Below are 17,206 nucleotides of genomic sequence, written 5' to 3'. Positions count from 1 at the left end.
TCTTATTGAAGATTGGTGATTACTCCCCCAGATTGCCTTAACGTACCATTGAGTGGCAAAATGTTTACACAAGAGTGAAAGAGGCTATAAAGGGAAACAGGATGGCTCAGCAGACATTTATTCAGCCATGCAGTGATATGAATCCATTATTACTGCAATTGTCAGGAATGTATTAAAAAAAGAAAAAGAGAAAATTTGTTATTATTATAGTGTACTTGCAACTTTTTGTTGTTGTTGTTGTTGTTGTTGTTGTTGTTATGTCAGCCCAGCAGGTGCAAGGTAGTTAGCTTTGTAATGGGCTTGGTTTCATCTTAATAGACACATCACATGTGTTAACAATTTGTATTTAATGAAGTGCTGCCCTCTGTGGAGTGATGTCGAACAGCAATCAGACCATTACAATTCCCCTGCCCCCTTCACCTCCAAGCTTCTGTCTCCATTTTGACGCATCAGGTCTGAAAGGTGGCGAAGAAACAGACCATCAATGTGAATCTAGGTGAAATGGGATGCAGACCTCTCCAGAGGGCAAACTACTGTGGAAAAGACGATGACATCAGGAGCCCCTGCTCTCAGAGGAGAGCGCTCTGGAAACATTGAACTTTAACGAGATTACCAACTCAGGGGAGGGGTAGGGGAACGAAACAGCATGTACCGCTTGGAGTTGGCAGCTTGAAATACAGATTTATGAACTCCATTAAACCGCATTTCTTTCTCTTTATTGGGCCTGTAGCATTTACCCATTGAGGAAAAGAGTTGGAAAAAAAATCTCTTCTAGATAAATTACTAACAGCCTGGGCATTTGGATCCCCATAAGGTAACGGTAAAACTTGTGAATAGAGAGATAAAGCTAGACACCTTGCCTGCTTTGCTGTGTTAGTTGACTGGCAACTTGTGCAAGCAAGGTAGAAAACCAGTCAGTGCGGTGTTTGGAACAGGTTGCTGTCTCAGACTGGCATTGGTGGTGTGGAGTTGGCATGGGTTACTAGCCAGACTCTCAATCTGTCCACTTGAAAACTCCCCAGTATTGCTGGAAAGTATTACAGCCCCTGTGGAGGAGATAGCAATTACAATTTCTGATGGGAGAGAGGGAGAACGCCAGGAGCCACATCCATTCTTGGAGAGTGATCAGACTTATGCCTGGAACATTTTTGCAAAACACCACTACACAAATGTCCTCTTAATATTGTCTGTGTGACACCTAGATTCTGACCTTCATTCTGCTTTACTGCTTTTTTCCACTTGCCAAGGATGAATTTATATGTATAAAAACTGTGAATTGTCTTACCTGTGCCAGTGTTTAACAAACCATACTGATCTGGTTAAAAAAAAAAAGGGAGAGGAAAATGCTTCCCTTTAAATCCTGCATTGCTCCGTTCTGTGACAGATTGGATTTGGAGTGGGCAAAACCTGCTCCAGCTGGAGGCTGCTCACCCTTTGACCTCCTACCTGAACTCTTCCTGCTCTGGTATGTGTGACTAACAAGTTCTATGGGAGACTGGTAACACTAGAGCCCACATGTTTTGGCTATTGAGTACAGCTGGTCCTTGAGATTACACTGTTTTCACTCATTTGGACACCCCAGACGGTGAATTGCTCTGTCACTCTGCATGTAGTTTACATTTACTCAAAAAGGGCTTCAAGCAGTAATGAGAAAACAATCACTTTTCAGGCCAGAGCTTCAGCTCATTAGGTGAATTCTTTAATAAGATGATGCCAGGTCTTCCCTAAGTAGCAACTGCCTCCTGTTGGAAGCATGTATTAGAATCTGTAGTATCAGCCTGTGAAATGAATCATCAAATGCAAAGCTCTTATTTACTGCGTCCCCCCCAAATACCATGGCACCTCTGGCTGGTCTCACATCTAAACTCCACAGCAAACAGAACAACCTGCTGGGTAGAAGTTGCACTTATCCAATGATGCCTACTTAATAGATCATCAGGGAATTTTGACGCAAGCGCAATGCCACAAACTCTGTTGCAGCTGGAGAACTGAATGTATTCCTGTCACTGAGATCTATGTTTGAATACAGCGGTGCAGAAAAGAAATAGCACATACATCTGGTGCAGCTCAATGAGCGCTGGAGAGTAGGTGTGACAAGAATGAAGGTTACCACCACCTCAGAGGGAGCTGCAGCCTCGAAAAAGCCAAGGTCAAGTTTGTCAGCTTAAATGTGCTACAGCGGTGGAGTGACAGCACAGAGAGAACTGCTGCATGGATGAGTGCTTCACACTTATTGAAAATCAATAGCAATCTTTCAGTGGCAGCTACAAAACATATTTGAACAACGGACTTTACTAAAAAGAGTTGATTTCAGATGATCAGATTTTATGCAGGTTTTCCACTTGTAAAAAATCAAAGGTCAGAGGGTTATTTGATCTTAGAGTTTATGGGTATTTATAAGGGTCTCTGTGTTTCTGGATACGGTGACTTATCAATGATAGGCAATATCTTTTATCTTGGAGTCAAATAAGTCAGCAAATATGATCTGTTAAGACCTTTGTAGAAGACACAAACCTATAAGACTTGTGTTTCTGTTTGTTCTCCATATGTTCTTCATCCAATCACAGATAAATAACAGAAGATGCTCTACTGATCTTTTTAGCCTGTTTTTGCTTGTTTTTTTGGTAGCATTACCTGCAGAAACTCATGTTAGAGACACGTTTTCAGCTTTTTGTTTCTCTTCGACTAGAGCTGAAAAAAGATTCTGAATCAATACACTCAAGTGTCAATATTCATGCACTTTGAAGTCTTGCCTTCCAATATGTGCTTAATTGAGATATCTAAGAAGTTAGTTGAAATGTTATAATTAAAAGTAATAATTTAACTATTAATTTCTCTGAGATGCAGTAGCATTTTTTAAAGCAGGTACAATAACTCTTAGGTACACGACATCACTTCTTATATGAAGTACATATTCAAAACAAACTGAAGTGGTTGTTTTTATTCCAAGAAAAGAACCTTGCCTATTCTTAACGTTTCCTAATGCTGAAAGTAAAATTTGTACTTGTGTCAAAGCAGAGTGTAGAGACAGGGTGTATTATATAACAACTTTATTTGTTTTGATCCTTATTGTGCTTTGAGCTGGGAGGTTTTCTTTTTCAGTGTAATTTTTTTCCTTCATTGTTTGATGACAACACAGAAGGTGAACATAATGCCAGGGCTGGTGTTATAACTGAGAATGAGCTGAATTCAGTCCCTTGCTTGTTACTGGTTGGTGATCCAAAGCTTGTTTTACCCTTATCTGCTGTGCACCCAACGCAAACATTGTAAATACTATCTTTTTAATTCAATTTTATTCAATTTTATTGAAGGCGCTTTATATTGCAAGGTAGACCCTACAATAATACATACAGAGAAAAGCCTAATGATCATGTGACCCCTGTGAGCAAGCATTTTGGCGACAGTGGGAAGGAAAAATTCCCTTTAAACAGGAAGAAACCTCCGGCAGAACCAGGCCCAGGGAGGGGCGGGGCCATCTGCTGCGACCAGTTGGGGAGAGAGAAGGACAAGAGGACAAAAGACATATTGTGGAAGAGAGACAGAGATTAATAACATGTATGATTCAATGCAGAGAGGTCTATTAACACATAGTGAGTGTCATATCTGATGATTGTTACCAGCAGTAATCCTTTAAAGTAGAACTCATGGACAGAAAATGCAAGTGTTAATTTTTTTCTCCAGCTATATGAGAAACAAACAAAGCACTCAGACTGCGCACCAGATGGCTCCCCCAACTTTATGTGTTAGGAGGTGACAGTGTAAGTCCTGTGTGTCTAGTGCCTAAGGCTCCACAACAGGGAAATTGCATTCTGATCCAGTCCACTCCTGTGTGTATTAGTGTTATACAACACACTATTGTGTCTGGCATTTGCATTAGGGCCATGAAATTCAGCCCACTGGCTTTCACTATGTAGTGCAATGAGACAACAGTAGGAATTCCGGCTTATCTATTCCCGTGCTGCAGCAAGATCACATTTACGCTTGGTCTTCAAAGCTACTCCACAGCCTTTTTATTGAAATACATCACAAGAAAGAAGTGTGTGTTCAGTACAAGAAAACCTATTTGCTTTCTTTTAGTGTGTAGATTTGACACAATGCGACTCTTATGTACCTGACGACAGAAAATTAGATCAGCCATAGCAACTGTGGCATGACAATCTGATGGACACGATATATAATCACCGACTTTGAGGCAGTGTGTGTTGGGTACAAGGTAGGGTAACGTGCTTGCTATTGTGTGGCTGTATGTGAAGTAGTCCTCTGTGTACCCATCATTATGGGCATTGAATCAAGCAAGCGGGGGCTGTTGAGAAGAGGGCTCCTGGGAGGCAGGCCTTGTCCTGTCACTACCAAAAAGGACAGACAGATAATAATAGAGACATCATGAGGGCAGGAGATAGGCTTTCCTTTTCAAAGTGGAAGATAGTGAGAATTTGCAGTGTCCCATCACAACAGGCTCACATCCACTGATTGGTCCCTGGCCTGTCTTAAAAAGGACGCCTTTAACTGCTCTTTCAAAGACAACAGATGCCAGTGCTTTGTGTCCTCAGAAGCAAAATATCATACATACAGTAGGATTCTGAAAAGAGATGGCTGTTCTATTTTAGTGTTACCTGACATCAGTTGGGAAGATTTGCACATTGTAATAATTTACCTTTTTGACTGCGTGTATGACAGCAGATGTATTACACTTTTGATATATTCAGACCTCACACAGAATGACTCATTGTTTATCAGATGTCAAAGCATAAAAAAACAACAGGCTCTCATGCAAAGAAGGTGCAAGAATGTCTCGTTTCCTTTAATATATTTAGTTGAAAGAATTGTATGTTAACATCAAAGGATATATGCTTTTCAATATTTTCTGTAAATGTTCCCTCTGGTGCTGGTAAAAGTTTACATTTGACTGACATAAAAAAAAAAAAAAATAATAATAATAATAATTATCTATATATATATATATATATATATATGTGTGTGTGTGTGTGTGTGTGTGTGTGTGTGTGTGTGTGTGTGTGTATATATATATATATATATATATTGTTTTGTTTTATTATTTTCATTGCAAACCCTGTGTATAGCTTTGGTGTTATCAGCAGTAGGGAGACAGAGGTATTGAACAAACTCCAGAGAGTCACTTCAACAATCTGCAATGTTTACTGGATTAGACCTCCATGTTGTCTTCATAACTCCGTTGAACCGACTTTTGTAGACGTATCTCTCTCATCTTTTGCTCTCAACTGAATTAAATGAATTGTTTTGCTTCTGAAACCACGCACATTTTTTCTCTGCTACGCTGGAAATATATTTTGCATTTTGTTGGCCCCTGCTGGCAATGACTTTAAAGTATAATAGCATTGTTGTGCTCTTAAGAGTGCCTTTGGGTTCACTGTCAAATCCAATCCAATTTAGGCTTCTTTTGAACAGATGATGGAGCACACATTAGGAATGCAACAGCAGCTGCTGAATGACCACAACAGTGTGGCATTCATGAAGTGCCAGGACAGGCAGGACAATGGTCTCATCCTGAAATAATTCTCTGAAAATATTGTTTGGATGTGTTTTATGAGAGAAAAACCTCAAGTCTGACATATGTTGTGTCAAATGGTTTGTAAAGGTTTTCTTTGGACAATAGCCTGTTGTTTTGTTTTTGTTTCTCTTGAGTGCATTGCTGCTTTGCTTTTGAATTATTTTAACCTTTTGTCCAAGATTTCTATTAATAACAGCATAAAGTTGGACTCCCTCTGTGATAACATAGAAGTCTATTTGTCATTGGTATTGTTTTGGAGGCTGTAGTTGATTTTTCTTTTTTTAAAGTTCATCCAGGCAGTGTCAATTACTCAAAGAGCACATACTCTGACACTGTTATTTCTCCTCTTGTCTGCAGAGAAGCCAATGGCGCAGGGTCCCCCAGGTGGTGTTATCGGGATCCTTGGAGGTGTTGTTGCCATTGGACTCATCATTGGCGTGGCTGTTACTGTTGTCATGGTCCATCGGCGGCAGCAGAAGACCCGCACTGAGACAGATAATGACCTGTGAGTATCAAGCCTCTCCCAGAGAATATTGCAGGGGGATGGACAGGTGGTAAGATTAGGTGTGCACTCTTTGTCACTCCACGAGAGAAAAAACACTTCGAAAAGGACGAAACTCTTTTTTAGGGGAGTAAATGTGTTTGGAGACGGAGGAACATGCTGCAGACATGTCACTGTCTCATTCTCATTTACTCTGGGAGCCAGCAGTCTCCTTTCATAAAGGTCACGGTATGAAAATGAATTTAATTGCACTAAAAAAAAGAGAATGTCTATCTTCATTTACCAAAGCAGATAGAATCAATGATTTTTATTAAAGCAGCTATTAAGTGGTTGCTTGATTGTAATGTGGGCTGCAATGAGCCCATTTCCCATTAAAACACTATTGTTTTAATCACGGCTGATTGCAGGAGTATGTACTGCAGAGTCTTCTCAGGAAACATTTGCTTCTGTTGGATGGTCACAATATTGTCGAGAAGTTAAAGGAGATTACTTTGAGATTTTAAAGTATGCAGGAGGTCCAGAGGTCGGGTCAGCCGATTGTAGAATTATGCAAATTCATTTTAATTTAAACAGTAATTAGAGTATGAACGACTTCTTTTCCATCGCTGCTTTTGCAAATAGATATACCTCAAATCAAGCACAATTTAGCAAGGCCTGTGATGCAGATCTAATGGTGAGGTATCCTACAAATGTAAACTTTGTAATGTATTCTTAAATAGATGGTGTAAGACTTCTTCTTGCATCCATTAAGACATTCAAACTGCTGAAGACACATTAAGGGGCCTTGTAACTCTGATGTTATTTACTCTGCAACACCTCCTCCGGCCAACCAGGTAATTTTGTTCTGTCTGCAAACCAGCGCCTATGACAATTTGCAGCGTTGCCAGCTGCTGCCCATACACAAAGGAGAAAACAGAAGTAGCAGAGGGTGCAGCTGAGAGAACAATAAGCAACAGAGCTGTGAAAATCTAAAATAGCTTTTCGCGTTATTTCGAGGTACTAAAAGTCTCTGCCATCTGGTTTGGAGCAATTGTCAGAAATCTGTTTTCAATGAAGAAGGAAACACGCATTCAAGTTACGTCCTGCTAATTCCCTTCATCTAAAACACCTGGCCAGGACAGATAGCTCAGTGGTTGCCAAGGGTTTTCATGATGCTCTTGGCTATTCTGAATATACAAGATTCAAACCACATTCCCATGGGAATGATGCTGCTGTGAGCATGAGCTGGCTATCTCTCTCCCTGGGATTATTACCAAAACAACTGAGGTTGGGGGGGTGTGCAGAATCTGGCTCAGGGTGCACATGAGCCTTTAATCAATTCAGATGATGAGATTACAATGCTTATTTTAGAGGTCCCCCTCCAGAATCTTCTAGCTTATTTGATTATTCAAAGCGGTGATGCTAACATCAGACGAGGCGTTCTGCCAGGTTTTTGGTCTCCGCCGGCTGCACGTTGTGGTGCTCTGTGGTGGCAGCAGGTCCACCAAGTCTGAGGCCACACAGACGCAGAAACCACACTGTTTTTAGCTCTCTGCATTGTCTTTCAAGATAAATGAAGCACACAAACTCTTACCGCTCCCATTGCTTTCTGTCTCTTTCTCCCGCCTTGCTAATCTATCTTTCTTTCTCACTCTGATGCCAAAGTAACTGCTCTCTGTTTCCCACTCCACTCCCTCAGCATTGCTGTTGCTGCTGTTGCTGATAGTTGTGTGACACAGGGTCCTGAGAAGCCAGAGTCCCCCACAAGGAAAGTAGAGGCTCCTGACCCCAGTCTATCCCCTGCTGATCCCTGTACTCCTGGATCCTCTATTCTGTTGCCTGCATGTAATGGTGGCCTGCAAGTGACATACTTGAGCACACCATTGTGAGTGCTGAAAGCAGCAAATGATCAATAATCATTCACTAACGAGTCACACTGCACTTGATGCCTAAAATCTGAGCAATTTCTCTGCTTGCTTTGACAGCATACAGCAAATAAATACTTTGGAGTGAAATTTAGGCTTTACATGTCAATCTGATGAATGGCAAAAATAAACTCTTACATCAAATAACGACAATGATGTTTGGAAAAAAGAAAGAATGAAAATAAAGCTTGATGAAAACAGTTCCACGACCAATTAAACCTTATCAGAATTCTTTAGATGGAAAATCCAGCTCCACTTAGAGTTTATCCGATTCAGGGAGCTTGGACAGAACAGAATTACAAGGCGAGATGAGAGTTAACATACATATCAAATTGTTAATCAAGCAGAAATCCGCAAGCTTATACAGGCTTTGTTTTACATAAGCTGATGCTGAGTGATAATGTCTTTGACAGACCACACTGTCCAACCTCTCTCCTCCACCTCTTGCTCTTTTCCCTCCTTTTGTTTGCATGACTCTCATCAAATATGCATGACAACAGTTGTGCCAGTGCTGTAAATGTTGTTGTTTCCCACGAGTTTGGCATGTAATGCTTAATGTAGTGAAATGTGATTCAAAGCTTTAATTGTTCATATGAATTTTTGTCATTTTTCTGTGGCTTGTCATCAAATATGTTCAGTGTCTTACTCAGAAACTGTTTACTTGTTCTCGTTTAACCGTCTATGTGGATGCAGAAAAGTTGCAAAAGAATGTGTGGGGCATATTTCAATGTAGGGGGATATTCATAGTTGTATATGAGTGTCTAATGTCAGAGTAAAGGGGAAGCATTTAGCCAGACTGTTTAATTCTGCATGTTGATGAGCTGTTAATCAGGCCTGGGCATTTGATAACATGCCTGACTGCACCGCCTGTCACGCCTCTGTTTGCCCTAACAAAGCAGCACATGATGTGACTCAAAATTGGTCAATCCTAATAAATCACTGGCCCTTTAGAGGCTGCACTGGCACAATAGTCAACTGATTATCAAAATAGATGGGCATTGTCAAAGGCGATGTTCTCAGAATAATATGTTCATCGTCTTTTGCCCGGGTGTGATGTATGACCTCCAAAATGCAGAAGAGCACTGCCAATTGTGGCCAAACCCCCCCCCCCCCCCCCCCCCAATCTTTTGAGTGTTCCTGACATACAGCTGGTGTTGACACAGTTGTAAATACTTGCTTGCATAAATCACTTTGTTGCCAATTTTCCAGTCATATTTACAAAAGTATCTGAAAAGTATTGCATGCAGAATGTAAAACGGATGTTTAACCATGAGCCGAGAGCCCATGTCACGACACAACCATGATTAATTTGAACTGAGCACAGGTTTCAAACTTGTTCTGAGACTGAAATGTAGCATAACTGGAGGACATTTGGACAAACAAGAAGTACACAGTACTACTAAGTCAATGAAGTTAGATTTCATTTTGAGATGTAACGTTAGCAGAAGTGATTTGTGGAGACGTGATTTGTTTTTGTGTACCCTTTGGTCTATAAACTGGTCACCAGTGCTTTTCACTTTTGCTGTGTGGAGACCTTTTAAATGTGATAAATGGTAATTTCTTAATGGACACCTTCTTGCTTTAAGCTGTAACCAAAGTAGAACTGTCTTGTCTTTCTGAGTCGCTCAACATGGACTGTGTTGTACTCGGTGTGATTTCAAATTATTTGCTATTGTTATTTATGCATAAAATGGTGCTTGGTTTCTCTGCACAGAAAGTTATACATGCAGTACAAATGTTTATAACAATCACCTTATATCTATGTTTTTGCATAGTAGTGTATGTACACTAGTAGCATTGCCTGAGGTGTTGAAAAAGGTTTGGAAAGTGACTGTTTGTGTACAACTGTAAAGTTAAGTGTTCTAAAGAGCAAAATTTTCCCCCAGCAACAGAAGTAGTTTTTGATAAACTTGTCAAAGAACAAAAACACCATTTTGCTTCATTCTTGTTTTTTCCTTTCTTCTCTTGTGAGAGGAGAAAAAAAAGCTGAGCTTTGCAGAGTAATTGTTGTCCGCCTTTTGAAAAGATCGGAGCTAGACAAAGCATGAAAGTAATTGCCTCCTAAAGATCAAATCACATTTATCCCGTCTTGCAATTAAAAGTATCATTAGCATTTAAATTGCCAAATAAGATTGTGATCAACAGAAATCAATGAGAGCACCGAGGATCGGCTCAAACACTCCACGTTTTTTCCACGAGCAGGGCTGCAGGCATACGGTGGCTCTCTAATCCAAACGCTTGTGGGAATGCGACACTTCACTTTCTCTCACATGAAGTGGACGGAAAGAGGGTTTTCTGTCACCTTCGAGAACATCTTAATTCTGAGTGTGAGCTTGAAGACTTCCTCAATGGTGCGAAAATTTCAGATAGGAAAGTCACTTTTTTGTGAGTGCATTGTAAAAGTCATTTTCTTTGCTGTAAATCTTCCCTCACAGACTACTCTTCTCAGTTTAAGGATTAGTTATGTTTTCTCCTTGCTATCCCCTTTAAATCTCCCCCTAAGCTGCCCTGAGCTTTTTGTAGCCAACAGAGCGAGGAGGAGCAAGGTCTTCAAGGTGGATGTCTGAGTAGGAAACACTGCAAACTTGAATGTAGCTTATGGTTCCCTGCCCAGTGCTTTCTGCTCCCCACGGGCTTGTGTTGCTTGTCAGCTTTCATTAGTGTCTGCGTTTTCACAGATCCAACGCCCCCATGCTGCCTGCATCACATTCAGCACTAAGGAAGTACGAGATGCACATGTGGTGGTCAAGCTGTGCGGGACTGCAATGTAGCTTATTAATGACTGATTGAGATTGCATCATCTGCATTCCTGAAGAGCGCACAGATCTGTAGCAGTGAATATTTCGCTCATTTTTACATGTTGACGTACAAATATTAGCAGAAAACATCTCCAATATTCAGTCTTTTTCAGGGGGTTGATATATTATGCATTACACCTTTACAAATTCCAAAATTGCAGTTTGAACAAAAAGCTTCTCCTTCCAGGAATTTTAAACCGAGAGCATGTGCACATATTAAAACATATTTTTTAGTTTAAAACTAACCCAACTTACTTGCCGTGAGAATAATAATGGATTTTCTGTGTGAATAAATGTGAGCTTGATATCAATATTTCAGGTATGTTCATTCTGCTTCTACTTCCCAATAATGTGGTTTAGATGGCCACGCATAACAGCTGGCTAATTTAAAATCTGTCTGATCCTCTGACCACTTCTTTTGGCACAACACAGAGTGTTGCTGTGGAAGATCTGAGCAATTACTTGGAGTTCCAAATTATTTTTGCTAAAGGAAATTATGGACCTCAACTAAGACATTCAAACCCAAACTAGAATAAACAGTAATCTGCAAGATAATGATTGCTTATTTTCCTTGATTTTTGATTGCGGTGCTAATGGACACTGGTTTGACTCACAGTAAAACACAGAGATGGTGGATAGAGTTGTTTTTGGATATTTTTCAAAAGTGGCTGCTACATCATAACATGCAACCATTAAATCTTAAAAATACATTTTACTTTTGACCTTTTCTTGTTTTGTTTTGTTTTTACTTCCTCTCCTACAAGTATACTTCATTAATAATATACTATACATGTCAAGTTCTTTATATTATTAATATCAAATACGGAATTGATATGCCGACTGAATGACCGGCAACACACATGCTGTATATCTATCTTGGTATATCTATCTTGCGTGAGCTGTAGCTGTGCTATACGTTTTCCCTCTCTGCACACACAGCACTTCATGAAACGCTTGTGCTACTTTTTGGTCTGTTTTCCCACCCTTGTGTCAAACAGTAGTGACAGTCTATGCACTGATGTTCTCCTGAGACTGCTTCTTGTGTGTAATGTGATTACAAAAGTAGCTGGATGACAGGGAGAAAGTTGTTGCCGTGGGGTGGTAGTCATGAGACGAGGGAATTTCTTCATGTTTGGTCAGATTTAATAAACTCACTCCGCATAAGGGGCCCCAGCACACTACCTATTTGAACAAGCTCCTTTGCAATAAAATGCAATCATTGGAGGTCCTATGGGATCAAACGTAAGTTCAAACGAATTCAGCAAATCATACATAAAATAAAAAAAAATCAGATTTCATCCTACTTGAATAAACCTGTCGAATCCCGATGGTGCATAACTGATTTATCTCAAACTACAGTAAAATCAAAATCCAGTCAGGCATAATGTTGTAATGCTGCATGTCCTTTTATAAAATTCCAGTTAGGTCATTGCATGATGTTCATTAGTGTTATGTTTCAGCAAACTAAAAAAACACCGTTATCTGTTGTCTCACATACACGAGACAGACAGAAGCAAAAAATGACACTTAGTATCACACATTTCATGGATACAAATGATCTTGTCTTGTCTTAAGTTCTCACCTGTATCAGAATCCAGTCAGTCATAAGCAGTGAATTATAATACTTTATAATGAGCACACTGCTGTACCTGTGAAAACCGCATTCCCACAAGACTCATAATTATCTGTCTCAGGAAAAAATGGATGTTTCTCCTCTCAAAGCTCTGCAGCGGAAGGCGTTATTGTTGAAGAGCTAGTGTGCTGCACGCTGCTTCTCTGTGCATTTGCTGTGCCTCTGTGCTGCAGGCAGGCTGAGGAGGGTGCCACATGAATCTGGCAGTGGTACGGCAGCCCTGTCTGGAGACAAGGTGATACGGACTGGAAATAATGAGCGTGAAAGAAAGAGTTAAGAGGTGCACTCATGCACAAATTTTCTGCACATTAAAACGGCAGCATGGCCTTGCGGAAAGGTCATGTTATTCAATAAGGACGTGAACCAGTGCGAATGGGAGGCGGGAGGAGCTGGAGATAATGCATGTAGGTACACAGCTCAGTGTCTGTGCTCCACTTCATTATCTTTGATCACTCCTGATATCATGTCAGAATACGACAGATGACATCTGACTGCCAGCGTGTTTGAGGCAAGGGGTTTTCTTTATAACGATTCCGTAGCAACAACCCTTCTGCTTCCTTGTCTGAAATAATTATACAGATACACATCAAACTATTTCAACAGAATGCTTTCAGTTACCGCTGTCTTTCCTGATCACATTTTATTTCAGTAATTTTCTATAATAACTCAGAATGACTCTGTACAGAGTGGCTTTTACCTCCATCGAAATTTGATTGTTGGTGATTTACAGAAAACGGTTGCTTACTCCATTGTTAATAGCGGCGTATAAACTAGCACAGGTGTTCAGTTTTTGAGGCTTTGTTTTTACCCAGGTGTGCCAACAGAGGGGTGGGGTGAGTGCCTTGGGATTAGAGGATGTTAGTACCAGGGATCCTGAAAAAGGTGGAGAGCTGAAGCCGCCTGCCGAGCTCTCCGTGTCACAGCTCAGGACTATATGTCAAACAAACAGTCGCTGCACAGTAGGCAGGGTGTTTGTCCGCGTGGCACTCTGGATGAGGCTCAAACCACCCTTGACTCACACATGCCCTTCTCCCTGCCCCCTATACCCCCTCCATTCCTATCTCCTCACTTCAGTCCAATTACAGCCTACTCTCATTAGCACAGTGTCTCTCCAGCGAGAGCCTTTGAAAGGGCAGGGATGGCTGCTGCTGCTGCAACAAAGCCACCAACACGAGATCTATCAAAATCCAAGGAAAGAGTGAAAAAGGCAAGTGCAGGCAGGACTTCTCATTATAGAGTGGTGTAGAAGGTGAGGGACGTAAAGAGTGGTGATCCCTTACTGTGCTGAGTGTCATGTTATCTTTTTACTCTCTTAACAGGACTGACCTCCCACCTGCGCACAAACCAGCCCCTCCTCCACCCAAAAAGAAGAACAGTGACATGAAGGGACACTTGACATCTGATGACATCCAGGTAAGCTCCTCCCCCTACTTCTTTTCCTTGCTTATTCTCCTGATCCAACACAAGGTATGACAACTTTGGCAGTATCTGTCTCTTTCATATGAAATCCAAGCCCAAATATATTTTTAACAAAAGAGTGATGTGATGTTTTTTACCTCCATATATCTTTAAGAGCAGCGAACCAGCTTAGGTCTCTTTTTGTTTTTGGAAAGTTATTTTCATTTATTGGATTTTCAGGTGAATTTTTAAATCGCAAAAATGTCAGTTTAGTGCCGTGAGCCTTTTGTGTGTGTGTGTGTGTGTGTTCCTCGTCTTACACAGCTGTCCAAAGCAACTGTCACAAAGACGGTGAATAAAGTTAGCTGAATATAGAAATGTCACATTCTCCAAGTGAAGCCAATGACATGTAACATAATTATCCATGTGTGTAATTAATTTCCCTCTTAATAAATAAAGTAATTGTCAGTGGGCAATTTTTGACATATAAATAAACGACCATATCCCTGCTTGCACTGCAGCAGAGATATGAAAAAGAACTTTGTTGCTTATAAAAGTATTGTCAGAGATTTTTATCTGTACTTTGAATATGCTGTGCAGAGAGTCTTTGACATTGTCCATTTTATTATTTAATCACTGCACACAGTACAAGTGCAGTATGTTAAATGAAGCTGTTTATAGCTTAGTAAATGAGTGCTGAAGATTTCAAAGTGTGACTCGAGTTTGATAAACAGCTTAATTTCTCACAGACTTTTAACCTCAAGACATGTTTTCATCATTTTAACAAGCAGTGTTTTTTATGTTAATCAGTGACAAACTTACTTGTCACTGATGGGAATCTAGTGATTCTCATCAGTGATAATTTGTTCATCCCAACTTTGAAGACTGCTGCTGAATCCATGGAAGTTGTACTGTCTGAATGTACGATAACAAACATGCAGAGCCTGGAGTGGTTGCACGGGAACCGCTTTTTACAGTGCTCCCTCCCGCTGAAGTTACTTCCTGGCAACATTAAAGAAATTTGCAATTTTCTCAAGTCCCCAAATTTTACTGTCTCTAATTCTAAGCAGATTTGAGTATACTCCATTCAGACCTCATTTATATTGTCAGTACTGGAATGTGCTGTCATCTGGAAAAGATTAAAATAATAATTGATGGTGAAATAGTGCCAATAGCATCTTTAAAAGCAAGAAAAAAATCACAGCAGTCAATCACTGGTTGTGTTAATGGCAAAAAAATTGAATACAAGTCACATGCTCTTATATTAATATATCGGGTGTATTATATGCAGCCAGTATAAAGTAAGATGGCCACTCATGTGCTCTTCCACGTTATGAAAGTGCAGTTAAACCTCAAACTTCCTTTGGTGAAAAAGTATTCTGAACATGCCCTTGGAATTTGAAACCTCGTTTTCCATGGTCACACTGATTCTGCATAGCCTCCCTATTCATGTTTGGCTCCCGGTCTGTGTGGCCACTAGAACATTTTTTTCTAATTTCTTGTCGAGCTTCCATGAGAACACAATCCTTATATTGCATTAGGCTGTTTAAATAGCACAGAACCAGTACTATGTAATTGTATTCCTGGATGTTCTGCCTCAACCAGCCCGATAGCTTTCCAATCTGCTTATTGCAAACGTTACTGTAGCACAAGCTGTAGTTTAGGAAAACAAAAGTTACTCTCATAAGATTGAATGTGCAGCACTATTTACATGTGAAGTGTCATCAGGAGTGTGCAGAGGTTGCAGTGACTTTTACTGTTGTCAAGGACTACAGTATGTGAGAAACTGAGGAGCTAAAGAAGTAAAAAAAAATGGCGCTATTAGGCTCTGAATAATTAAAGATTCACGTAACTGTCAAGTTGGTCACCACCTATCAGCACCGCTGAGAATTTAAATCAAACTTTGATACTTGTCATAAGCCCAAGGTCAAACTGCTAGGCATCTGGGCAGAGAAAGTCATGGAGAGAGGGGAAATAATGCGCTCTTCTTCCTGCACAACTACTGCAGAAGATTACTTGAGCAAGGCATCGTAACCCTGACTGGTGATTAGTATAAAAATGAGGCTTTAATGGTCACATTACAGGATTTAATGTGTTTGGTTTTATGGCTGCCATTGCTTTAAAAGAAGGTGCACGTTCAGCAAACTTACATCTGGATAGATAAAAGTAACAAAAAAAACCCCCCAAAACAAAACAAGAAAACATCACGGCAGGTTTATTACACAGTGAGTAGAGAATGCATAGATAAGCAATCCTTCCCCCCCACCCCAACTCCCCAATAAAAAGTTAAAATGCCCAAGCAGATCCTGGTGTATAGATAGCTTCTTTATAAACATGCTTTTATGAACTACATTTTTTAAAATGTCCATAAATACAAACAAGTTGTTAAGAAATAATCTTATCTACAACTTTTAATCATATCGTATACCAGAAAAAAAAGTCTCTTGGTGGTGCCTTCATCAGTTCAGCTGGACAAGTTCGTGCCCCAAAGCCTGTCAATCATCATGATTAGCTGTTTCTTTAAATTATACTGATCAGCATCTGCAGAGCCACCAGGCAATTTGTAATGACATAGTTCTAATTATTGTTCGCTGCTATTTTTTGCTCCGGGTTTAGCTTTTCAAGGGTTTCCTTTTGAGAATGAACTCGATGAAAAGCTACGAAATGGACTATTTGAACGAGAAATGAGATCAGGGATAATTTTTCACCTTCAAATGTAGTGAAAAGATTTTGTGGGTTATGCAGCATATCTGAATGTTACAACTGGTCTTAAACAGCTTGGTATTCGGGCAGAGGTTGCTTGGCCACTTCATTGGGCGACAGAGCCAAAGTATCAGTGTGTGCTTCTTATAATTAAATGTTGTGTATTGCTGTGAATTAGACTTTGACAGCCAAACTCACTATCAGGGAGTTCAGCGTCTTTATAGCTTGAACAAACGTTTCCCCCCCCAAGTAATTGCATATGAAGTCTGGCACTCAGCTCACTGTTTGACCACTCAACCATTAAATGCTTCACCTTTTGATGTAACGTAAGTAGAAAAGTTCACATCACCCAGATACATATTGTCATTCAAAAGCTTTTTGAAAAGTGGATGAAAAAAGTGGATGAAAAAAACAGATTAAACAGAATTTGCAGGTATGAAGAGGGAAAACCATTGTTCAGCAACCATTATGAGTCTCACATTTTCATTGATGACCTCATTGTTCTGAATGACTTTAATTTCTTTCATTAACTCTTATTTCTTTTCATTGCAAAATGTGCAGGTCTGACAAACGTTCTATGAAGGTTTCGCCTTCATTTGTCATTAAAATATTAATTAATTCCTTTATGCCAGTAAGATTCTCTATAGACTGTTTTGAGTACCCCACCTAAGAAACACTTTCAAGGTACTTTGATGTCAGAAGCATCAAATTTTACTTTTGTGATTATGACAGGTTTTG

At 40.1% G+C, this 17,206-nt stretch overlaps 1 protein-coding gene across 7 annotated transcripts in view; it reads left to right on the top strand.

Moving 5' to 3' along the window:
* nectin1b (nectin cell adhesion molecule 1b) overlaps positions 1 to 17,206 on the top strand; it is a 156,154-nt gene that overhangs the window by 114,856 nt on the left and 24,092 nt on the right. For 6 of the 7 annotated variants that reach the window (XM_026192901.1, XM_026192906.1, XM_026192907.1 and 3 more), the window contains exons 6-8: positions 5,888 to 6,035; positions 7,711 to 7,779; positions 13,687 to 13,780. In XM_026192901.1, coding sequence (XP_026048686.1) covers positions 5,888 to 6,035; positions 7,711 to 7,779; positions 13,687 to 13,780 — 311 coding nt within the window. The remainder of the gene's footprint in view (positions 1 to 5,887; positions 6,036 to 7,710; positions 7,780 to 13,686; positions 13,781 to 17,206) is intronic. The other variant, XM_026192903.1, reaches the window with a different exon arrangement.

Source organism: Astatotilapia calliptera, chromosome 14 (assembly GCF_900246225.1).
Source record: "Astatotilapia calliptera chromosome 14, fAstCal1.2, whole genome shotgun sequence".
Classification (NCBI taxonomy): Eukaryota; Metazoa; Chordata; class Actinopteri; order Cichliformes; family Cichlidae; genus Astatotilapia; species Astatotilapia calliptera.
Note: the sequence above shows the minus strand (reverse complement) of the source record. Positions and strands in the feature narration are given on the sequence as shown.